At 40.2% G+C, this 26,273-nt stretch overlaps 1 protein-coding gene across 4 annotated transcripts; it reads right to left on the bottom strand.

Moving 5' to 3' along the window:
* Nucleotides 1-5,721: 5,721 nt before the first annotated feature.
* Nucleotides 5,722-25,321, bottom strand: LOC125303674. Of its 4 annotated transcripts, none has more exons than XM_048257544.1 (13): nt 25,015-25,321; nt 20,286-20,659; nt 20,083-20,160; nt 18,762-18,920; nt 14,054-16,426; nt 13,464-13,544; nt 13,230-13,316; nt 12,107-12,184; nt 11,913-12,002; nt 10,306-10,527; nt 8,198-10,124; nt 7,705-7,797; nt 5,722-6,407 (listed from the first exon to the last, which is right to left on the bottom strand). In XM_048257544.1, exons 1-13 carry the CDS (start codon nt 25,193-25,195, stop codon nt 6,088-6,090), a joined length of 6,063 nt encoding a protein of 2,020 aa, XP_048113501.1. In that variant the 5' UTR covers nt 25,196-25,321; the 3' UTR covers nt 5,722-6,087. The 4 variants fall into 4 exon arrangements, with proteins under 4 accessions (XP_048113501.1, XP_048113505.1, XP_048113503.1 ...); XM_048257548.1 differs by having other exon boundaries at nt 9,947-10,124; XM_048257546.1 differs by having other exon boundaries at nt 20,286-20,656.
* Nucleotides 25,322-26,273: the final 952 nt, after the last annotated feature.

The following is a 26,273-nucleotide window of genomic DNA, read 5'->3' as shown; positions in this document are numbered from 1 at the left end:
ACAAGTACCAAAACATGATTAGTTCATAGATTTCACATGTAAAATTCATTTTATACAACCCCACCTCCATCTTGCCTGTTCATAATTCTGAGAAATTCTTGATTGTTTGTGTTATGTTTATGTTATGTGTGTGTGTGTGTGTGTGTGTGTGTGTGCTTGTGTGTGTGCCTCATGTATGTGCCTGTGCATGCAAGCGTACATATGTCTACTGTGTGAGTATGTGTCATACATGCATGATTACTGTAAATGTATGTGTGTGTGTGTAGTGTGTATCTGTTTGTGCACATGTGTGCACATGAAATGGGTTAACATGACCCTGGAGGCAAACATAATGGAAAAAAATGGTCATCCTAGGCCCTACAGTTCTCAAGATATTCACAGAGAAATGTGTCTGCCCTACCCTCCTTTCGGGGGGTCCAGTCCAGCGGGGGGGCTACAGATCAAAACGAAAAAATGACGGTTCCATGCTATCCATGTGGGGTACATGCCCACCAAGTTTTGTGTACCCGGTCTTTCAGTGTCCCTGAATCCTTGTTGGTGTATCGTCACTAAATGTACACATAAATTATTTTATTGTAAGGCCCCCCATGAACGAAAAGTACACAAAACTTGGCATGCATTAGGAGGGTGTCATAATGATTCTACACTTTTAATTTAAATGCAGTTTTGACCTTGTCAGCCAGAGATATTGTGATGAAAACACCTAATTTTTTTGCTTTTAATTTTTAACTAGGGTGGCATACATGAAATAAGTGGTAATGGGATGGGTTGACATGCCCCCTTAAGACCAACATAAAAGGTGGACCTCCTAGGCCCCACGGTTCTCGAGATATTCACAGAAAACTGTCTCCGGCCACCTACAGGCCAGTTGGTGTATAGTAACATAAATTAATTTATTGTGTGGCCCCCCCCATGAACGGAATTCCACAAAACTTGGCGTGCATGAATTCCACAAAACTTGCAGTTTAATGATCCTACAATTCCAATTTCGTTTTTGACTATGTTAGGTCACAGATACCTTCAATTACAACACCTCATTTTTTACTTTTTGTTTAACTAGGTGGCTATACATGAAATGAGTGGTTATGGAATCGGGTTGACATGGCCCCTTGAGATCAACATACAAAAAAAAAAATGGGCCTCCTAAACCCCCTACGGTTTTCGAGATATTCATAGAAAACTGTGTCTGCCCCACCCTCCTTTCGGGGTCCAGTCCAGCGGGGGGCTACAGATCAAAACGAAAACGATGGTTCCATGCTATCCATGTGGGGTTACATGCCCACCAAGTTTTGTGTACCCCGGTCTTTCAGTGTCCCGGGAATCATTGACGGAAATTTGGGCATGCGAAAAAGAAAAAGAAAAAAAAAGAAAAAAAAAATCTGACTAAACCTATATGACCGCCGCTTCGCTGCGCGGCGGTCATAATTACTAGTGATAGTAAAATATAGCCTAGAAATCTAGACGCGCCCCTAGCGGCAGGGCTAGTCTAGCAACTCTCCGTTGGCTTGTGAGCTCCAGAAATCGAAACTTAATCAGGACATTGAAATCGTGTATAGAGTCGTTTGGTGGGCTTAACATAATGATTGATGGCAGAGTTTGCAACGGTTGCAACGGTCCTATTGCATCCTATTGCGTGCAGAGGGAATTTGAAAGACAACTGATTATCCCGCCCTTCGGACTGAGCACTGCTAACGGTGAGTGCCCAGACCCTACATTTTAATGTGGGTCTGGTTCGCCAGGCTAAGTAAAATATGTAGATTTTGGTAGTTTGGCCTTTTCATGTAGTCTTGGCAACTAGCCATCTAGTATAGGCCTGAGTAATATGCAAATGAAATTACACTTGTTAAACTCACCTCAACAAGTCTTTTGCAATCATTTAACCCACCATGAGCAATGCTAAAGTCACTGTTACAAACAGTGCAGTGTGATATACCACTATGTTTTACTCTGAGACAATTGGGTACACTTTTGTGTAGTCTGATGTGAAATGGGTCTTATATGTTCCTTTTTGAGGGGTACTGACTCTGCCATGACGCTCCTGTTCCTAGATACACTAACTGAACTGATGGGAGAAAAGAGATATAAGCCACCTACACTGAAAACTGATTGGTTGATTTAGCAAAACAGACCAGGATGCTCTCTGTCTTGGATGCGCTTGCAGGCACACACACACCACTCCTCTCTCTCTCCCTCTCCGTTGTGTTAAACTATGCACACGCGATTTGAAGTCCGGTCTTGCTTGCGTGCTCTTGTTCGCTCTAGGTTCCGGGAGATTTTATGTAATTTGCGGGCGTCAGGATATCAATATGTGGGAGACTCCCAAAACTTCGGGAGACTTGGGATGTCTAGATAGATAGCACTTTGTCGCCAGCACAGAATGTACAACGTACCTTAGTTGTCATGTTTAGCTGACACAAACTCAAAATAATGACTGTATAGATAAAACGTGCATCTCCTCCCTCCATTGTTGTTTACGTTTGTGTCACTGCGTGGTTTTACACGTGAGTTGTCCTCATGCTGAAAGGGTTGGCATAGCCTATGACGTTAATCCCCGAGACAAGAAGAAAGCAAATATATCTTTTTACTAAGGAAAATGACAAAAATAGTAACCCACAGTGATTTAGATAAGTAACTTGATCTAATCTGATTCCTGGTTTGTAAATAGTAGCGCGTTAGATTACTCCTTACCGAAAAAAGTGTGGTCAAAATAGACCTGGCTGGATACTGGCATCACTGGTCACAAATGACATAATAACTGTCAATAATATCTGCCCTTGACAGTAGAAAACATTGTGCTGCCCTCTTTGTAGATTTGTCAAAAGCATTAGATAGCCTACCATCGATCATGCTTTAGGCTACTATCTAAAAAAGACATAGGTTTTGATTCTGCTACTAGTAACTGGTTTCAAAACTATTTCTCAGATAGATTTCAATGTGTTAAATCAGGTAATGTACAGTCTGACTTTCTACAAATAAGAAAGGGTGTCCCTCAAGGCTGTTTTAGGTCCGGTCCTTTTTACCATTTACATTAATGAAATTCCTCTCTGAAAAAAACTGGTCCATCTCTATGCCGAATACCAAATACTGTATTGTTGACTATCAAACTTGCCATGACAAATCCACTACTCTACAGGAAGCCCGGACTGATGTTAAAAATTGGACAAAACAAAATGTATGTTGTTCTCTAGAGCCAGAAGCACTGACCCAAATTACCTCTTAAAGGTCATGATATTGAACAGGTCTCTGAATATAAGTATCTGGGAATCTGGCTTGATGAAAAACTAAAGTTCTCATTCCATATAAACTCTCACCAAAAAGCTGAGGCAAAAGATTGGTCTTCTGTACAAAAACAAATCAAGCCTCCCCATGTCTTGCAGAAAAACGATTGTTGAAGCCGTTTTTATGCCTATGCTGGATTATGGGGATGTAATCTATAGGAACGCTACCCCATCCTCCCTTAAAGCTCTAGACACAGTCAAATTTAATACACACCACTGTATCTTATATGACAGTATTGGTTGGGCATCCCTAACAGAAAGACGGACTAGACACTGGATACTGTTCATTTACAAATCCCTTATTGGAGAACTTCCACCTTACATATCTTCTCCGTTAAACTGGCACTCAGGTCCTCATTTTAATCACTCAAATAACCATCTTCAGCTTAAAGTTCCCAGTGTTCGTTCTGAGTTGGGAAAGTCAGGGTTTTTTTTTTTGATGCCCCAACCACTTAGCCTGGCAGGCCATCCTATATCATTGAAATGTATAGTCTGGAATCAAACCATTCACCTCGCTTAATCCAAGGGGCGGGCAGAGAATTGTCTTTCAAACTGCCTAGGCATGCAAATCATTTAGTTTCTTATGGTCAATTCAAATCATTAGTAACAAACCTCCCTGTCCCAGTCTGTAACTGTTTTACCTGATTGTCCGCATTGTATTTTTATCTATTCTTATTTATTTTATCTATTTGTATGGCTGTGATCTCAGTGGTTGCTGTTATTATATTATTGTTTCATGTTGTATCTTGGCTACATTGAAAATGAGGGCTACCCTCAATTGTACACCCGAGAAGGAAAATAAAGGTTTGAAAAAAAAAAAAAAATAGTTCCACTCCATTATAGACAAAATACCAGCTGAGATCATTTGCATTGTTTTTTTTTACTCAGGGCAGCAGTTTTCAGATTACATTATGTGCTTACATAATTGCAAAAGGGTTCTCCAATGTTTCTCAGTTAGCCTTTTAAAATGATATCAGATTAGTAAACATATGCCTTTGCAACATTGGATGAATGGTTGCTGATAATGGGCAATGTTGATATTGCATTAAAGATCAGCCATTTCTTTCGAGAACACTTTTGCAATTATGTAAGCACATAATGAAAACTGCTGCCGTGATTAAAAAAACAATGGATATGATCACATCTGGTATTCTGTCTATAATGGAGTGGAATGGACATTTCTAAGTATCTCCAAACTTTTGAATGTTAGTGTGTGTGTGCGCACACACACATATATAGTATATAAACTATTTCCTAACCATTTTGATTGCCACCTAGTGGTAGCTTTGTGTACAGTAACAATCCATATATTCCCACCTCAGTTGAATTGACTTCCATGAGAAGCTGCACAAGGTAGCATCATCACGTGATTATGTGACTGTAAGGCTATGACCTGACAGGAAATGTACACTCACCATAATATGAGCGGGAAACGTGTGCCCCGTGAGCTCTCAGCAAAGCCCCTTCCGTGCCAAACCAGCTCATGTGCCTCCCATTAGCCTGCCCCCATCTTCAGAATGCTTAACGACAGACAGCACTTAATACACTTACTTTCTCAAGAATGACTGAATTATTGGCTACTGCATGGGGCGACCAATTAGGCAACAGACATTGCACTCAAGCCATGTGATTTTACCCACCCAAGAGTCGCCATGCTTCCATAAATAGAACAAATCAGTTGTGGCACAAGTGTGCTGTGTGCTGACAGAAGAGTGTGGCGAGATTTCATAGGACTGTTTTTACTGATAAGAGGAGACTAACTCCGAGGAGGAATGACATGGGAGATGAGATTTCCTAGATGACGTCTGGATGCGAATTGGACCTGGTCCCTTTGCATGTCAGACATCCCTTTCCTGTAAACTTCTTTGCATTGCTTTGACAAAAAATACGGTGGAACCCCACCTCCCTCGGTCTGGTGAACGAGGATGATTTGGTTTATTCTCAGACAAAAGCTGAATGACTCTCCAAATGTAAGCCATGTGATGGCCATTAAACACAGGCCTCAACGTTTGCTGGGGCATCCTGTTGACCTAGATAAAGAAACGTTAAACCAGGACATTGGACACGTGGACATACATACAGTGATGAACTTTGGATGGACTATTGTTCCTCAGCTGTCAACTCGTGAGATTCAATCTTGAGGTTACGAATGTAAGTCTGAAAATACAATAAAGGGGCATCAGGAGAGCAAGGGTTAACGGTAAACCCATACCCAGAAAGGCCCTTTTGAGGATACTTTGCTCTATTTTGTGGCTCTGTGGATATGCCTAAAAATAGGACATACATGTCCTTTGCGGTTTTCAAATACTGCTAGTCATTATTGTAAAGAGGCTTAAACTTACATGCTACACATATATAAAATTCAACAAATTTTATTTTAAATTCCAATCATTAAAGTAATTGGAAAATGACTCAAAGAAAACTGGAAGCACAACCGGACAAATCTGTTGAATGGAATGTATTTAAACAAATTTGTTTTAAATCAACAACTTTTTTCACAGATGTCTCTTGAATGTAAAAAAAATAAAATGAAAAATTAAAAGGGATACATTTACACATGTTTAAAACCATGTTTTATCATGGTAAATTGTGGTATAGGAAACCTTAACTGCAGTCCTATATAGCTGACATACTATTTACAAGAAAGGCATTTGCTTGTCACCTTATTTGGAAAAGAAAAAGGCCCTGCAAGAAAGGAAACAAAATGGGTAAAACTGTGAAAGGTCTCAGCTCTGCCAATAGTCATTATGGTCATCAAATCATTTGATTGGTGTGTAGTAGTCCTCAGGTTAGTCCTCACTCAGAGCCCTTACTGTGGTGGTTTGCTCTTTAGCCTGCGTAGAGTGGTGATACGGTTTCTGATGTAATATTTGATGGCTGCCCACTGCCTGTCCTTCAAGGCCACCGGCTCGGCCATGATGCAGGCGGTGCAGGCCTTCTTCCCCGGGGTTGTGCCCGAGCTGATGAACTTGGCCATGTGCCTCTCCACAGCCTGAACCTCTGCTTCACTCCACTTGTGTTTCGTTACACTCCTCCGTCTTGCAATTGCTGGAAGAACGCGCCTCTCCACGGCCTGCCCTTCTGCTGCACTCCGATTGTGTTTCGTTACACTCCTCCGTCTTGTATTTGCTGGAACAAGAACCAAAAAAAAAAACACAAGTCAGTATTTGGCAAAGTAAAGACCTATCAAAATGTTACGAAGTGAATTTCTAAACACTAGTGCAGTGTTTCAAGCTAAGCATTCAATAATGAATATTGAATATTATATTATAATACATTATAATAAATGTGCAGCGAGCAGAATTTTAGCATGGCTGCATGTGATATTTTTTCCAGATCAAAATGACATAAGCCTAACAGCTGTTTTGAGTTAAGGCTATAAGTTTAGCTTATTGAATAATATGAGGATAGAGAAGACCAAGCATTTTGTGTAATGATGCATCTGAAATTTGCAACGATATGACTCAAAAATAATCCATGGTTGCCTACAAGTGACATCACGTTCTGTCTCCCACTTGTTGTCTGTAGCTGAAGGACATAGACTATAGCCTTAACTCAGCCTTAGGCCTATGTTTAGCCAATTGAATAACTTGATGATATAGAAGACAAACCATTTTGTGGAATGATGCATCATCATATGAAATTTGTAACAATGAGACTCAAAACACAGTCTCTGGTAGCCTATAAGTGACATCACGCTTTGTCTGTCTCGTTGTCTGTAGCTGGTTGTGTGTGGCATTCTGAAACGTCCTTAAATTCGGTACCAATTTGGGACCTTGCAGTCGTTATTGTTGTTTGTTTATTCAAAGTCTAAAGACAGTCCAAAGTAGCCTGTGCTATTCAAAGTGTCCGTTTATAGGTCAGACATGATAATCATCCAAACATGACTTTCTACTCGTGCTGTGCACCGATTCATGCTGCCAAAAGTTCAGCCCTCTCTGTCTCTGGTCCTTCGTTGTGTTGTGTGAGACGGCTAGCCCGGCAAAAGCCAATGTGTGCTTCTTTTACCGATATATTTAACAATATCTTTTGCATTTCTTATTGAGACAAAATCAAACTTGGCACTGCACATACTTGTGCCCATAGCAAGACACCTGCCAAGTTTGAAATTAGTCGGACGAACGGTCCTACAGATATGCAAATAACAAACACAGACACACACAGACAATGTCATTTATATAGATTATAGATTTAAAGATAGATGCGCTAATCAAGCGGAGAGAAAAGAATGCTGAAAAAATTATGAAATTGTGGCAGGACAGTGGGAGTTTATCCACCAATGGCATATCAATGACAGATATATACCAATTTAGTCTAGTAAACTAGTAAAAGCCTTACCAGCCTTGGCTTACTAAGAATGTAAGATGCTGTGTTTTGTAATAGTATGCAGAGACAGAATCACTAGTAAATATGAGTGCATGCTTACCAGACTGTGCTTTAGCTGACTTTGAGGGATGGTAGTCATCATCATCTTCATCATGTTCTTCAGATGAAGACCAATAATCCGGCTGCACAATTTCTGTTAAAAATGAAACCGCCATGAGAACATTAGCATTGCACCACACCTTTATTGTACCTTGATTGTAAGTCGTTTTAGATAAAAAAAAACATCAGCTAAACTACGAAATGAAGAGTTTGGTTCCAAAACGCTATATCCACCATTTAAATGAATTTTCATAAATATTTTTTTTTACATTTTGTTTTCGAAGTAATTTAGTAGAACTGTAATTGGGTATTGTTTAATGATTTATCTTTACTCAATCAAAACAACACAACTGCAATTTGATTAATAATACCTGAAATACAAAACTAAATAGCCTAACAGCGTTTTGGAACCAAACTCTTCAAATGTAAATGTTAAATGCAAAATATTTCCTTCTGAATACAATGACCAAGTCATTCATGTAGAGAGCACCTACCATCTGGGCTGACAATAACCTCATCTACAGTCTGTTCTGTGACTTTCAAATGTCCGTTCTCCAAGGCCGTAAAAACCTTGGAAAGCTTTGCCAGTTCCAGGGTATCTTGTTGGAGACAATCATTCTTCAGGTAAGCCGTTAGATTGAGTCCCATGAACTCTGTTAGTTGAGGCATATCCTTCAAGTAGAGCAGTTGGGTTACCATAGCAACATGCATTCTCAGTCCATTTGAGACTAATGCTTCTGTGCACTTCACCCCACAGTTCTCAGCCAAGCTTTTCAGACACTCAACACCCAAGTAGTGTGTTTTGATACTAGGCAATGCAAACATGTAAATATTGTCACAGCGTATTCTACACAACCTTCGTTTCTGGAGCATAGTTTCCATGATGTTGGCCAAAGCTGGAGGAACAAGGATTTGGATGTTGTCTCCAGTTGCTCTTGAAATCTCCATCCGGCAGGTGAACTTACAAAGCTCGCGCTCAAACGGTGTTAAATCCTCCTCCTCGTCACATGGCATGCCATAGGCTTCCTTGGTGTTGAAATCCTTCAGAGTCAGCCCGGCAATCTCGTTCGCTTTCTTTCTATTGAACATGACCAACTGGGCAAGAACGATCCTCGCCAAACTGTTCCAGATCGCTGGCCCTGGAGAGGTCCACAGTACTGACACACACTCAGTGAGTTTGTCTTTGAGGTATGTGTGCAGATGCCTGATGTCTTCTGTGAAAGACAGCAATCTCGTACCATTCGTATCATTCGTATCATTCATGCCATTCGTATCATTCGTATCACTCTGACCTTGTTGAATCTTTCTTGCCGCAAAAGGAGTAGGGAAATGCCTCCTCCACTTCTCCACAAACTTCCAGTTGAATGTTCTTGCCGATTCCAGCATCTGCTCGTCCTGTCTGGATTCGGCGTCTAACTCCACAAATCTTCCAATCTTCTGCAAGTTCCGATAAAAGTGCTGCAGGATCGACAATTTGAAAGTGGAAACCTCCTCACTGTACTCCGAAACATCCTTGAGAACTGCAACCACATGGTGCCAATTTGATGGCAGTATAAAGTCCTCCAGTTTATACATTGGGGTGATCTTGCGGGCGCTCATAAGCAGCCTTCCCAGCTCTCGGAGTCTCTGCCTAATATAAATCTCCTTGATGGCTTCTCGTCCTTTCCCCTTGTCCAAAAGCTCCTGTCCCAGCTGAAGCGCATATTTGTCGGTCCTGACTGCCATAGAAACGTCATTCTGGTGCATGTTCCCCAAAACCTTCCATAACTCTTCAGTAACATTTTCTGGTATGGGTTCAGCCATAAGACACAATGCTGCCACACGTCCTCTTTTTCCCTTTTTGGGGATAGCAAGATTTGCGTTTGTTGCAAATGGACATTGTCTAAGGTGTACTCCGATGCTCCTCTTGACAAACAGGCCATGACAATAGGGGCAATGCAAAAAATCACCAGGCTTTCCCACTGCCCGTTTACATGGAATGAGAACTCCTTTCCCTTCTTTTAGGACTTGGAGGTTGTGTGCACGATTACCCCTTCTAAGTAACTGCTTTAGGTAGATCTTCCTTTCCTTGCTTCCTTTGGGATAACTGAAAGCTTTGGCCACATCATCTTGTTCATAATGCCGCTGTTCTAAATGCCTTGAAATCTTTGACACAAGCCTTTTACAGAACAAACAGTGGTTTTTTTTGATGCGTTTGGTGGATTGAAGGATGGAAACAACTTTAGCATCATTATTTGACGCACCTGACTTCTTGGGAGCATTTTTCTGGTCTGAAACACGGTCCCGATGGTTGTTTACAGATGACATAGAAACTCCTGCAGTGGATATTTTACATGGTTGTAACTGCTTGAGTGGTTTGGTTGGAGTGTCATTTTGGGCACTGTCACAGGGTTCATTCAGGTCTCCATCCTCGGCAGTATTCTGTAAAAGAACATAAAACCATAAGTATGCATTTCAAGTTGCTTATTTAAAAATCAATCAAATCAAAGTAATATTTCTGTTTCATAAAGTGTCCCTGTGTGTATACACACAAACATACGAGTATGCAGTTAGTGTTCTTTAGAGACCTTCAATATGTTTTTCAATATGTAGTGTGGCTTACACTTTTGTTCTCCAATCCGACTGCTGTAACATTACTATCACCACAATCTTCATCTCCATCATCATCATCACCATCATCATCATGACTGCTGTCATCTTCGGCTACATCATAGTCTTCATCACCATCATCGTTGTTGTCATTATCCTCCTTATCATCATCATCATAATCATCATCGTCGTCAGCATCCCCATCTCTTTGACGATCATCACTTCTCTCCAACGGCTGTTAAGTACAAAAAGCTCTTATAAATGTTGACACCAAAAACAGCCTGAGTGTTAGGTTAGTAAGGAATAGTAAGTTATACATGTCATTTGGAATGCAAGAAAAACATGAAATATCATTGTAAAACAAGTTATAAAACAGATCTTTAGTCCTTGGTTAAGATTTTAAAATGAAGTGAAATGAAAACTTGACATGAAAACTGACAGCAAATATTTACAACATTTACATTACATTACGTTACATTTAGCAGACACTTCTTGACCAAAGTGACTTACATAGGTCAGCTATATTACAAGGGATCACAATGTCCCCGTAGCAACTTGGGGTTAAGTGCCTTGCTCAAGGGCACAACGGTGGAAGCCGGGAATTGAACTGACAACTTTCAGGCTACTGCACGCTAGCCCAGCTCCTTAACCACTACACTACCACCGCCCCATACAACATGTATGGTTTATGTTCACCCTGCTAATTACCTTGATAAACAAAGTAAATGAGTTCACAAGGAAACTATCAAACACAAAATGGCAATTTATAGTCTAGCTGCTATAGGCTTTCATAGTCCTATGCAAGCAACAAAGAGCCGAATAGATCATCTAGTTTCTATGACACTTTTTGGCAAAGCACTCTGTCTAACCTGGTAAAAATCTTGGACCCAGAAAGGAGCCTAAAATATTTTCAATTAGGGTTGGGCAATGTCCCATTAAAATGGCATTTAACAATGTGTCCAGTAAAACATTGCGATAGACGATGCTATTGTGGGGTGGGGGTTGATAGTAAATTTACTCCTTTTGTCTTGTATGTGTATGTATAATTTTCTACATTCAACACACATGTTACACAACATACTATAGCCTGGTGAAAAAGGACAGCCAAGAAGAGACAGATATCGAAGCTGTGTGTAAGATCTGCCCAGATAATTGGACAGACATCCAATCTCCATGAATATTTGTGTGACACGCAATATTAGTAGCCTGTTACTCATGTCATTAAAAACCAATGGTAAATTAATTTAATTTCATTGCCTAGTTTAGAGACACAGTATTGAGAGATGCAAGTCAGCAGATCGGCTATTATTATTTGTTGACATCAAACATGAAGAGGAACATAGCAAGTTTACCCAAACGCTGTTCTAACAGTTCACTTGCATGGAGTTTTTTCTCTTCTCATGCCCTGATAGTTTTGCTTCATCTTCTCATAACTCTCACTAACTTGACGCAAGGTGGAGGCGAAGGGCCTTAATTTATTTGCACTGGCCCTACGCAATGTGCATAGTACGCATATAGGGCAGTCCCGCTTTGCACCTAACCTTGAGTTGCCATGGGGAGTATGGCTCTTGTAATAAAATTGACATGTATAAGTCGCTTTGGATAGATGCCAATGGTTACCTCCTCTGTTGTTGATTCCAGTGTATTCTGTACCTCATCCTCTTGACTGGTTGGAGAGACTGGGACAACGCTGTGGACATTCTGTTTCACCTGTCAAAAAAAAAAAAGAGATTATAGTAGCTATAGCAAAACAACGCAATATTTTACACCTACCACTTCAAAGTGGATACTGCCCCCACTCTAAATTGACTTACCGTTTTATGCTCTGTCTCCGACTGTGCAGCATTGATGTCATCTTCTCTTCCAGTCTCTTGATCCCTACCATGGCTGGTCTGAATAAAGTGACAGAGGAGTTTTGTAACCACATGAGTTCATAGAGCATCAACGTTTGGCTACAGTCACGTTACAAAGTTAGCACACCCATGCTAAAGTTGACTAAAAAGAGGAATAAAAAATCTTTTGGAAATTGATTGTAATGCCTTAATTAAAAATGAGGAAAAATCCAAAAAATAAATATTCTTCCTTAAAATACAGGGGTCATAAGTAAGCATACTCCTATGTTAAATTCCCCATTGAGGCAGGCAGATTTTTATTTTCAAAGGCCAGTTATTTCATGGATCCTGGATACTATGAATCCTGATAAAGTTCTCTTTGCCTTATGAATTAAAATAGCCCCACATCATCCCATACCCTTTACCATACCTAGAGATTCAATTCAAATTTAAAATTCAATGTCAACATTTAAACTAAAAGTAACATTTCATTGTAAATCAAATTAAATTGCTTCTCCTCTTTGCAAACGTGTCTTAATACAGATTTGTTTAAAAAATGTTGCAAAGTTCCATTACTAGGCTATTTCCTTTGTCTGACTCTGTTATTAATTAATTTATTTATTTATTTATCTCTTGTCCTTTCCAGTATCTGTAGCAATGCACACATTCTCACCAGCATAGACCTGAATCATCATCGTAGAGGAGGTTTTTCCCGCATTATAATCATCAACCAATCAAGTGTTGGTGACATTATTGAATCCCTTACATTGCACAATTATTCCCTCGAAATTGGGAGCTCCTGTAAGTGATTCTGGATGTGCTTTTCAAAACTTTGCGATGTGAAATGTACAAACAGCTGCTTACAATTGTTTGTGGATAGGTCTTGTTTGGGTTAGGAGTCCTTTTGACTACTGCTAAGCTGTCCCAGATTTGAGTGCTACTTTTAGGGCTCAAATGCTTGATGAATTAGGCTACTCTTAGTCAAAAAAAGTAGTGACATGGCCATTATTGTGTGTAGCCAATATTGTCCTCATATTTGTACTCGTTCTGTAGGACATTAAGTTTAGCAATAGTTGAATAGTTAAGAGGCATTAATTTTGGTTACCTGCTCAATTGTTGATTCTAGTATATTCTGTGCCTCATCCTCATGACTGGCTGGCAAGACTGGGACAGCGCTGTCATTCTTTACCAGCTGTCAAGAAAAAATAAATAAAATTACACTTTGACAGTAGAAATATTTTTTGGTTAAAGGGAATATACTTTTGGCGGAAATGCCCTCATAGGCATTTCACACTTAGCACTTAAAAGCGGATATTGCACCCACTCTAGATTTGCTTACCATTTCATGCTCAGTCTTTGACTGTGCAGCATTGATGTTGTTCTCACTTGCATTTTGTTGATCGTTCCTACCATGGCTGGTCTGAATAAAAGTAACAATACAGACCAAAAACTCTATTACGTCATATTTTGTTCACCCTGTTAATTGTACAATTCATCCTGTAAATTACAATTTAGGATATGTTTAGGAATTCTATTATGTTTACATTCTTATCTTTTCATAGTCAGTCAATATTTAATAACAAGCAAAGTTAATGCACTGTTCAATCCTATCACCATTGCACACACTCCACCATAGCACCTTATCACATGGTCGGTCCATACCAGACCTTTGTAACCACTTCATATGCTCTTTAATTTTTATATTTCTGTGAGTGATTTTTATGTATGTGAGACATGTGTGTGTTTGTTATGTTATGGTTGTATAAAATACTGGATGCCTAAAATTTCCCTCGGGATGAATAAAGTATCTTTCTATCTATCCATCTATCTATGGAATAAATGAGGGTCACTTCCAGTTGGATATCTAGGTTATTACAGCAATTGAATGTTTTTCTTATACTTAAGAGGGAAGATCTGTAGTATTCTCACCTGTTCAGCAAGTACCAACAATGGACTGTTGCCGTTTGGCTTCTCTGGTGCCATGAATTTCTGGTGCCACCTCATCTTCAAATTCTCCTGGAAAGTTTGGGCAATTACTACCATTTCTCTATCTCCATTGGCTTCTGCTTCACACTTGAGAATCCCTGCAATTGTGTCCAAGCTGCGCCTGATATTCACAGCATACTTGGGAATGGCAAAAGTACACGTGGTCTCACTGTACAACGCAACATCCTTCACAACAGCAGCCAAGTGATCCCAGTTTTCCAGTCGGATATAATCCTCTATTTGATACAATGGTGTGATTTTTCGACCGTTCAAAAGTACCCTGCCTAACTCACGAAGTCTCTGCCAGATGTATTCATTTGCATTTTTTCTATCACACATGAGCTGTCCAAGTTTAAGAATATTCTTGTCCCCTCTAACTGCCTCTGCAACATCATCCTGATACATCCCAGAAAGAACCTCTGCGAAGTCTGGAGCTTGTCTGGTGACAGTACGTGAGGACTGATCCCCTGCTGCATTTAGATCAGAATCATCCTCTGTTGTGATGAATGTACAGCATCTAATGTGCCTACTCATGTACTCCTTGGAAAACATGCCAGAGCAACCTGGGCAGGTTAAAACATCTTTAGGATCCTGTGACTTAAAGACTCGGCATGGAATTAGGAGTCCTTTTCCTTCTTTCAGAACTTGATGGTTGTGTGCACTGTTACCACGGTTACGCAAGAGTGCCATTTCAGTTTTCCTTTCTTTTGAATGTTTGGGGAGAGTTAGAGCCTTGATCACATCCCTTTCATTGTAGTGGCGCATTGCTAAATGCCTTGATAACTTGCTGACAGGTTTTGTACAATACAAGCAGTATTGCCTCTTGACAAGTCCCATTTCCTTATTAAGGACAGAGACATGATCTAAGCCTTCCTCTACGGCTGTAATGTTTGAGATCCGATGGTGCTTTCTGGGTCTCTCCTTTCTGGTTGAATCGCTCAGGGCTTCTTCACAGCTGGAATCTGAAGAATCACCATCCTGTTCCATATCAACCTCGTATTCTGAGGACGAAGATCGAGGACGTTTCATTGGCGTCCTATTTGACCTCCCTAAAAGTGACAAATCTCCATCATCTCCAGAACTGGCTTCATCACTTGAAGAGTCATTCTGATGATCCATCTCATCTGGCTGGGTTGGAGAATTGTTAGTACACTTCCTCAGTCTCCCACTTCTTCTATTTGGTCTTGACAAGTCTTTGTCACCTTCACTGATAGGCAGCTCTTCTGAAACGCTATCCTCTTGATCCAAGTCCACCTCAACTGGTTTGTCTGAAGTAGTCTGGGGATCCTTCTTGGGTGTGCCCCTTGGTCTTTCTGCTCCATCCCTTGGGTTTGATTCTCGACCTAAACAGTTTTCTTCACCTTCCAAGTTCACATCACTTGCTTTTGTTTTAGATATTTTAAGTTTCCCTGTAGACCTTCCCTCTGGTACCCTCCCTGACCTACCCAATACCGATGAGTCTCTGTCATGAGTACTGGCTTCATCATTTGAATAAGCATCCTGATGGTCCATCTGAATTGATTGGATTGTGGAGGCATCTTTGTTATCTTCAGAGACAGGTGGCTCTTCTGAAACACTCTCATCGTGATCCAAGCCTACCTTTGATGGTTTGACTATAGTACTTTGAGGATTCTTCCTGGGTCTGCCCCTTGGTCTTACTGTACTGACTTTTGAGTTTGCCTCTTGAACGGAAATGCTCTCTTCATCTTCAGAACGAATTTCAGAACGGTCCCTCAGTCTGCCACTTCTTCTATGTGGTCTTGACATGTCTTTGATACCTTCAGAGATGGGTGACTTTTCTGAAACACTATCCTTTTGATCCATCTCAGCTGATTTGACGATCGTAGTTTGAGGATTCTTTCTTGGTCTACCCCTTGGATTTTTTGTTGTGACCACTGTGTTTAACACTGGCACTACAATATTTTCGTCGTCTTCCAAGTTCCTTCTAGACCTTCGAGTAGGTCTCCCAATTCTACTTTCTTCATTAACCTCAACTGAGTTATTTGTCGATGTCTGATCCGTCTTATGTCTCTTCTGTAGCCCCCCTCTGACCTCCGTTCTGTCATTTCCAGATCTAAGCCATCGCTGTGAATTACGAGACTCTGGTTTAGGTGTGGAAGTTTGAGGATGCTTTCTTGGTCTCCCTCGAGGTTTCCCTGTTCTAACCATTGTGATATTTTCAGAGCTGGTTTCTTTGTCTAAATTGATTTCTTCACATCCATTTTCAGAGTAACTGTTCCCACCTTTGGAAAGCTCTGTCCGGGGGCCAAGTCTTTTCTGAGGCATCTGAGGTTTGTGAGGCATTTCCACATCCATCTGTGTGGGAGGTTTAAGTGAAAACAGTGAATATCAGTAGTGACAAACATTCATTCAAGCTTTAATTCAAGCATGAATTAAGCTATAATAAATGTCTGCTGGGTGGGATTCCCCCAGCCATCAGACAGATGAAGCTATACATGTTTAAGGCAGATATAATCAAGCAAATGGATCAATAGTAAAAATCACAAATGGAGGGGCAGGAAACTATTTTTAGGTACCGTATTTTCCGGACTATAAGCCACATTAGTCAAAAAATGTGTCATGAACGTTTATTTAGAAATGTATTTCATAAAATCCAAAACCAAAAACAGAGACTATGTAACTGGACTAAGTGAGGCCAAAAAGATTAATGTTAAGACGAAGAAGGAGTGAAGGCAGCCAAGAAGAGGGCCGGATAGGCCTTTTTGTAAAGCAAAAGATTCACTGAAAGAAAATGCCATGTGGTACACCAAAATGTTGCTAAAATATGGAGAATAATATCAATATATCAAGCATTTTGGACGATATATTGACACAAGCTGGCAGCAGAACAAATACTCGGTTAGCCACCTCCGAAAGAGCGAGAGAAAAAAATATGCGCATTTAAAACCAGGGCCTAAATTTCAGCACGGGTATTGCGCATAAGTTATTAAGTATTAAGCATAATAATAAAAGTCCCACAACTCCATCATAATGAGAGAAATTCCCACATGTTACAGCGCTGTCTGATAGAGTTAACGTTTTGCAAACACAGAAGCATGACAGCCTATAACGCGAGAGAACATGGATGTGTTCTCCATTTGAGGAACGTTATAATTGATTGCGGACATGAACAGACAGATACAGACACGGAGCGCATAGTAGACTAAGCCTACTTTCACTTTCTAGTGTGCATTCAGTACATGAAAGATAATTAGTAGCAAAACAGCTAAATCAAATATTAGCCTACATGGCACTGAGTTTTGTTTTCAAATGTTTTAATGCATGTCTAGATAACGGGTGAGGAATGTTTAGGAGACAAATCGTAAATCCTCAAATTATGGCTGGGGTCTTTATTTAGGCTGCGCAAAGCACAGCACCTTTATTTGGAGCATGGCTTACTGTTTGATTATATTGCTAAATATCGGGACTGATGACCACTGAAATCTGTGGGGTATTTGATGGTTCACTATTAAGTTTCATGTATAAAAGTTGTTGGGATTTCAATCCGCTTATTGTGAGATAAGGCATCCGCTTTCATTTATTTATGGAACGTGTGTTGTGCTGAAATGGAAACCTTATTTCAGCCTAAATTTAGTTATTTTTTATTTTTATTTTTTCAATTATGCATGATTTACTTTTTTATAAAATTCGTAGGCTGATGTCTGACAGCAACAATTGTGTTTAAATGTAGGTTACTGCTTCAGCCTCTGGCAAGCTCAGAAGGGGGCGGCATGCAACTGGTAGCTTGAGAGCAACGTGTTAATGTCAATGTCAATGTCAAATTTATTTATAAAGCGCATTTACAGACGGCTTAGCCGCACCAAAGTGCTTCACAATACAGTGCAATAAATAAAAACAGGAAGGCACAAAAAACAAAACAAAAAGGGCTACAGTTAAAATAAATTAAGAAAAGCGGAAAAGGAACGTTTAAAACTAAACACTGGGGCATAAAGGGAGACACTAGCCAAAGGCAAGTGAAAAGAGGTGGCTCTTTAAAAGGGACTTATAAACATTTAGAGACTGAGCTGAACGGATGTGGAGGGGGAGGCAGTTCCAGAGTCTAGGGGCTGCCACTGAAAAGGCTCTGTCCCCCCTAGTGTTGGAGACATGGTGTAAGACAATGACTTTTCATTGGCAACAATATTAAACCAACCAACAATATAAAATATTAAGAAGAGCTCTTTTTTGAGTTAAATTGAAACAAAATTGTTACTGGCTTTATTTGTTTTATTTTATGACCTTTATTTGTCCGAATCTGAGGCCCAAATAGAATCCTGGCCATAATTTGAGGATTTAGGTATGCACGTGTGTTTCAGGCATAGCGCAACCACTAATCCCTGACTGAAAGTGCAAAGAACTTGTGCATTTGAGAGCGCTCTCTCGCGGCTAGACAGTAATGTTTCATGTAGGGTTCATGTCAGTTAATATGAATGAACATTTAAAAACATGTTCAATTATATATTTTTTCATATACAAGTCGCACCTGACTATAAGTCGCAGTGCCAGCCAAACTATGAAAAAAGTGTGACTTATAGTCCGGAAAATATGGTATACATATGAGAGGCAGAGGTCTTTTTAAAGGTATACACATTCATATGTTCATATCTTTTACATAAACAAAATATCAATTACAATATTTGTTTTTTCTTACATTATCACTCTCCTTAACGGGGTCCATAACATGGTCATCCCCTCCCCGATCACCATCTTCTTCAACACCATCATGGTCATCAAAAACATCATAATCATCTTCATTGTCATCATTTACTGGAGGACAGTTGGCATTCCAGTTGCAAGTTGTTTGTGTTGTCTACAAAAACAAAAGGAGAATGTGTGGCTATTAGGAAGTGTCTGGATACCATTTGAAGACATGACTGAGGAAGCATTTGAAAATAAAATACCAATGGTTGTCAAGTGACTCGGCAAAAAAAGCTTTTGGTCTACCCGAAGAGGCGTGGCCTCAGGGGCCGAAACTCTTATTGACCTCATCAGCCTAATAGGGCTAGCCTGGTTTCACCAAACTCACTCGCTTTGTGAAGAATCTCACTACTCTCCATTGGGAAATGTTTCCAACCCTAACATCGTAATGGCCGTAGACTTTGCGTTAAATTTAAAATCACTGGTCCAGCCTAACTCATAGCATTTCCTCCTTTGCAAACTGATAATAAACCACACGGTCAGTCAGAAAACAATGTATTTCCCTTTGCTGAATAAATGTAAACATTTGTACATTCTTCCAACAAACATGCATTAAAGGAGAAGTTCGGTGTGATATTGACCTAAAGTGTGTTGAAACATGATACCGAGTGTGAACTTTTGTCTCATAGCTCATCACGGCTTGTCCCCTGCACTCTGAAATCTGGCGCTAGTTAGCTGATGCTACCAACAGGTTTTCAAAGGGGGTGTCTCGGGCTAGCCATGCAAATAAATCACTGTTTTACACCATTTACGAGGCTCAAAGTAGCTCCACACTTCATTGGTAGACTTCCGAGGGCCCTGACATTTTAAAAGGAGACATTGAGAACTTTGAAAAAGCACTGGTAGTTTATGGTGAAACCATCAAAAAAAGTTTGCCCACCCCTGCTGTAACTGCTTCTGGCATACATCTAGCTTTGGCTCTAACAAAAGTAGGCCATTGCACAGAAAATTGAACAAAAATTGAAAATTTTTACCAAAATTGTTACACGTTTAAAAATACCTACAACCTCATGTTGTGTTGATCATGTTTAGACACCAAATCAGAAACTTTCATCTGTCAAAGGTTTTCAGAACTGGTTCTGTTTCCTTCATTTTTTCACATCTGTATGTCAGTGAATAAGGTTTGCTAATGAAGAGTTCTTTATTTGCCAGATAAAAAAAAATACAGAGGGCAAAGGTCTTAAACTGGTACATTAAGTACACCGCCCCATCTGAGGACAAAAGAGTGAGGTTCAGCAGTTAATCTCTGACCAGCCTGTCTGAATAACACTCACAGTATCAGTGTTGCTGGACTCCGGAACATTTTCAGGTCTGCCATCATCTTCAAGGATGTCATCACTCCTCTCCTGAGTCTAAAAAACATTTGAACATTTGAAAACAGTGAGATCTTAAAGGTATATTTATCTTAAAAAATAAAAAAAATAAAAATATGGCAGTATACATCGAGTAGTAGTATGGAGATCCTGACTCAACCTACCTGGGAAGCCTGAGGTTCTGTTTCTTTAGCAACTGAATCACGAACACTCCACGTCCTCTCCACACAGGGGAAAACTGGTGCACGCGAGTCCGATACCGGTAATGAGCCCACTGCAATGCTTACTGTGACTCTAGGGTCAGTTTGCCCAGCTGATTGGTCTCTGTTGGGACTGCACTCTGTGAAGTCAGTCTCCATCTTAATTTGCATCGCAACACATTCCCTCTTTTCACTGTCCATGGAGCCTCCATCATTTTCACCCTGTGCATCAAGTTCCTGCTTTAAAGATGCAATGATTGAAGTGTCCTCCAAAGCTACCTCAGGTCTCTGCTCTCCACAATTTTGGAGCTCTCCATGATTATCAGGAGTTAATTCTGCTGAAAAGTGGACAGAAATCTATGTTAACTATGCATAACACAGGTGAATTAAATCTAAAATGGACAGCATCAGGTCATGGATTTTATGTAAATTTTGATTTTTTTAACAATGTGTCCAAATACATTTTGAATAGGAGCCTTGCTATTAAGACTAATTGGCCACAATATAATACATCATTAAACACTGCAACTAGAGGTCCCGTCTTGGTTCTGAATGTAGGCTAAAAACTGAAGTAGGCCTAGTCTGGTCCCCTCTTCCTCTGTCATGCTTTTAAAATTTCGGTTCTGAATTTAACAACTGAAGTAGGCCTTGACAATGAGCAGCAGGAACAAATTGAACCCACATAAACGACAATATAGGCTATAGGCCTGCTATCCGTCAGTTATGCTTAAACCCCGTTTTTTAATGCTGCCTAACAGAACATCCAGCTGAACTATAGTTATGAACACTACTTTAATCATTTCCCTATTTAATTTTACGCACATATTTAATTTTCGGGAGTGCAGTGAATCATCGGTTTGTCCCGCACCCGCGAATGCACCTCTCTCATCACGCCCACTCCCACAAAGAGCTTTCAAAAGTTGTCCCGTGCCGCACGGGGGTGCAGACCTCTAACTGCAACATTGTCATAAACATTGTGCTTTAGTTATTATTATCTTCCAAATCAGCCTTGACCACTTGGCTGACTAAACAAGGCATGTTCAGGGAAGGAGAGTAGCAGGTTACATGCAAAGGAGTTATTTAATTAAATTCAATTTAAAAAATGTAATTCTAATCAGTTACAGCTACAGAGGAAAAATATGTAATCGATTTAGTGGCCAATTAAGATCTTTGTGATCAGGGTTGGAGTTACATCTAAATACATACCTGTCTGTAAGAAGCTTTATAGCTTATGTAGATTATAATTTCATTCATGTTAGAGCCTGACCGATATGGGATTCGATGGACCCATACTGATTTTGATATCGGAGTATTTCAAAAGCTGATAACCAATATATCTGCCAACAGTCTACCCTTTTTTAACAAGCAAAAATGTAAAAAATAAGTTTGGATCAATGTGAGAAATAGGCCTAAATATCTGGTATCCTAATGAAAGGTACAGTAATATATTAAAGCAACACCAAAGAACTTTCCCTCTGTCGCACGCACGCTATTTGTTTATCCATCACCGGCTTTGCAAATAACGATGTCCACAGACAAGGTAGAATATTTTGCATGTTATAAAAGTACGATGTTTTGCGACATCAGATGGAAGTCAAATTTGTAGTTTCTTATGTCTCATTCCATCGAACTACAGATCCGCTACCCGATCTGGCAAACTTACATAGTGCGGTTATAGCCGATAGAGGGCCGCGAAAGCGAATGCAGAATTGCCGTTCACCCTGTTACGAGTTGATGAACCACTGAAACGATTTTGGAAACATTATTTTAAGGTACAAAAAAATCTTTGGTGTTGCTTTAACTATTATGAAATAATTATTGTCAGGTATTTGATCTTTGATAACCATTTTTTTTGCAAATAGAACTTTTCTGAAGGATGCATCGTAGTCAAGCAGGCCCGTATTAAGACAATGTGTTCAGAGGTTTCAACAACTAAACATAGATTGCCATCATTGCAAGAAGTCGCAAATCTGTCGCTAGTTGCGAGATGACATGTTTCTGTCACTTAGGATGGCCAAAAGTCCATTTTGGATTCATTTTCTGTACCGTAATAAAAAGTTTGCACGTACTTGTGGACCAACTCAACTCTGACAGATTGAGGAGGAGGAGTGATAGTGGTCATGTAATCTTGATTTATTTATAATTTAGGATTATTAATATTATTGTGAAATTAGTGTTCATAAACGAGTAATGTAGTATAGTATAGTTTATATACTCTTTTGATCCCGTGAGGGAAATTTGGTCTCTGCATTTATCCCAATCTGTGAATTAGTGAAACACACACAGCACAGTGTACACACAGTGAGGTGAAGCACACACTAATCCCGGCACAGTGAGCTGCCTGCATCAACAGCGGCGCTCAGGGAGCAGTGAGGGGTTAGGTGCCTTGCTCAAGGGCACTTCAGCCGTGCCTACTGGTCGGGGTTCGAACCGGCAACCCTCCGGTTACAGGTCCGAAGTGCTAACCAGTAGGCCTCGGCTGCCCCACATGTATGGTCTTTAAACAACTTCAAGTGAATAATATAACAATTTACGAAACATATTTTTAAAGCTCGTGTCATGTGGTGCCCTCCCCACTGGCTATGAATGGTTGGTGCCCTGGGCACTGGCCCTTATGGATAATCCGGCCCTGTAGTCAAGGCATCTATGCCCTGCTGCTATGCTCTAACGTAGTTATAGGAACAGTCCACTTCTAAAGAGTTCTACTAACTACTCTCCCCCAAAACCGGTTTTGCGTTTGCATTCGCACTGGCCAAGTGGCCATAGGAACTGGTTGCCCATTCAATTTCAAATTGCCCATTCAACTTGGGTTGACAGTGGCCGTGACTTATAATTTGGACTAATCAACCTAGACCTAGGTAACTAAGGGTTCCTATGCGGGAAAGGGAAAAGAGAAAAGTCCCTGTCCTGAAGTAGGAGCTGAAAGAGTTACAGGAACTGCGGTCAGAGGAACTTAATAATCCCCAGATTGGTCCGGTCGGAACACAAGAAAAAAGGGTTCTAGGAATGTTATGTTGTAGGAACTGCAGAAATCCCGTCGGTGGGAATACACCTTTAGTTACCATTATGGTAGCCGAAGATGTGCCAGAAGTGCACCACACTAGTTATAAGAAACCTGTCCGTTCATTAAACAAAATATTATGACCCTTGAGCCAGCACCTATATGTGATCTCAATAGGTGCATCTCATCCCTCATGCAGCCTCTCTCCTCGGGCGGGCCTCCAACTCGTGCCCTGGAAGTAGTTCAAAGCTCAACGTCATCGAGGATGTCTCATTTCTCTAATTGCAACCAGAGGAGAAGAGAACGAGGAGAGAGGAGAAAGGGCAGAAATGCAAGGAAACACAAGAACATTCTATGCAGAAGTGTAAGATCATTGGTCCAAGCTGTCAAGGTGTAAAGTTCCTCCCATGTCTATCAACTTTCTGTTTCCAAAAAGTTCGTAGGGATTTATTAGCGACAATAAATGAGTAGATAGACCTAAAAAAGATCTTTATATGTTGGAATTATCATGAACTATCATGCAAAGTATTCATTCATGTCTTGAGAACTATCAAACATTTCCTCATTATCAGGGTCAATAAGTGGGAATAGTCTATGTTCAATATGATATTTTTAAGCTTTGGTATCAGTTCATATTCCCTGCAATTTGCGTGTCTGTTTATGCTAGCCTAAGAGGTGACGTGCCACATAATTAGTAATTGACAGCACTTAAGTAATGCGTAAGTGAGCAGGACATCTCATGTCTCATATCAGTCTCTCCTTCATTCCTCCATCTATCATTCCATCCTTGTGTCCTTTACAAAAATAATTAGGAGGGATAAGGACAGGAGGAAGGAGGGAGGGAGACAAAAATACCAATTTGATTTAGTTTTATTGTTTGATTTAGTTTTATTTAGTATATTTAGTATTTTTTTTATCTTCTACTGTCTTAATAGTTCAGTGGTGTTTTTGTTATACTTATTACTTTTTCTGCTGTAAGTGCATGTTGTGTGTGTGATGTCTGTATGCTACTGAGACCTTGAATTTCCCCTTGGGGATCAGGAAGGAAGGAAGAAAAAGAAAGAAAGAAAGAAAGAAAGAAAGAAAGGAAGGAAGGAAGGAAGGAAGTATCTATCTATATGATCTGCACCCCTCATTTCTAACATCTCTCTCCTTCATTCCTCCACCCTCCTATCGTTCCTTCCTCGTTTCCTTCACAAAAATAATGAGGAGGGAGGGGTTAGGACTGGAGGAAGGAAATAAGGAAGGAAGGGAAAGGAGGGTGGATGAACAACTTGACAGAATGATCTGCACCCAGATTGTTTGTAGCCTACCTCCAACAGCATGGCATACCTGTTGCCGCCCACAAATGCCCGTATGTTGCCAAAGAAGGCCTAATCCCAAATTCGTTTGCATTTAAAAACTACCATTCTGATTACAACCACACCAACTCAGAAGCGATCATAGCGTCGGTATAATTGTTGACATTTACAACTTAGTCTGACAAAGTTTAACATGGAGTGGAGATAACATAGTGTGTGAGTGAAAAGCAAAACGGATATTACGGCCAGTGTAAGCCCGCGAAATGTCTACTACTAACGTTAGGTATTTCTGGTGGTCTTCGATACTAAATTGAAAATGTTACAGTAAGCGTATAATATTATCGAAATAGGCTGTCTATGTGCCACATAAATATCGTTCTGAACAACATACCATTGCTGCTGTTTGAACCAGCCTCCCGTAGTTTCGTTTTAAGTTTGGCGTTCTCTAGCTTCACCAGCTTTACTTCTTCTTGAAGCTCCGAAATGGTTTCCTCCACGTCCTTAAAAATCTCTTGGGCTGCCAAAGTCAACCGCTGGGAAAGGAGAACACTCAAGTAGCGCAGCTTGGTCATTTTGTGCAGTTGAGTTGTAGCAACATAAAATGTTTACCGTTGTTTACATTATTAGCTACATCTCTTGTGCAACAGCTGTGTTTTGGTCTACCACATGCGTTTACCAGAGAATCTTGAGAATCTGGCCTATCCTTTTCCTGTTTGACTATTTCTCCCTTTTCTCTTTGTCTGTACACATCTCTTTAGAAGTACTAGTGCCATCTACTGTTGAGGAGGAACATAATTTATAGCAGCTCTAGCTGTTGGCTGCAGCAACCCGTCAGATTTGTTTCAGCTTCTTTCACCTTTGAGCTCTGCTTTTTTTCTGCAACAGCCAAGCTTAAATCAAAACCCATTAGATATCAAGGCTAACTGTTAAAAACACTGTGCCTGAATTCAGGCGTGGGGCGAGATTCGAAAGTAGGCAATTAGCCTATAATATAAGCAAATAGGCTGACACCAGACATAATTTCACTGCATTTCTTACTTCCAGTAACTATATGCATGTGACAATAAACTTCCTTGTATCCTTGTAATAGATCTTCAAATGTTCAAAACTTCAGGCAAATGTCCTTGCTTCAAGCCCTGTATGGCTACATACTGTACTTGGAAAGGCAGTTAGGTAGCGTTGGATATGAAAATGTAGCCTATCAACTCATAATAGCTCTATTATACAGGGGAGACACTGATTCATACAATCTGACTAAATTCATCCTATAAGGGGTCTGGGGAACACAGATTCTGACACTGCACATAGCCTACTTGCCTTGATTTAGATTAGACCTGCAACCTCCAAAAAAAACAAGGATCATGAGACAAACTGAAAAGATAAGTGTAACTGTAACACCCCTTCATCAATCAAAAGCTTAAATATGAATGTTGGCATCCATTTGTTTCTTGTGTCTTTGATGAGTTTGTTATAAGCATTTCTGGAATAGTGAAATAAAAATCAGAGACGCACAGAGAGGAGACAGACAGACTCGATATGAGTGATTATGCATGCACTCAGGTTATGCTACGTTATGCATGCACTCAAGTTATGTTATGTTATGTATGTGTTTGGTTTGTTTTTGCATATGATCAGTGTGTGTGTGTGTGT

Source organism: Alosa alosa, chromosome 11 (assembly GCF_017589495.1).
Source record: "Alosa alosa isolate M-15738 ecotype Scorff River chromosome 11, AALO_Geno_1.1, whole genome shotgun sequence".
NCBI classification, from domain to species: domain Eukaryota; kingdom Metazoa; phylum Chordata; class Actinopteri; order Clupeiformes; family Clupeidae; genus Alosa; species Alosa alosa.
The sequence above is the reverse complement of the archived record's forward strand: the minus strand, read 5'-3'. Positions and strand labels throughout refer to the sequence as shown.

What these genes read in the sequence shown, in the direction of transcription:
- LOC125303674 (XM_048257544.1), bottom strand. Translation starts at nt 25,195, where the DNA reads ATGACCAAGCTGCGCTACTTGAGTGTTCTCCTTTCCCAGCGGTTGACT. An exon ending in CAGAACCTCAGGCTTCCCAG is followed by an intron (nt 20,161 to 20,285) that starts GTAGGTTGAGTC and finishes AATGTTTTTTAG; the next exon opens with ACTCAGGAGAGGAGTGATGA. An exon ending in TCGGATTGGAGAACAAAAGT is followed by an intron (nt 10,125 to 10,305) that starts GTAAGCCACACT and finishes GTTCTTTTACAG; the next exon opens with AATACTGCCGAGGATGGAGA.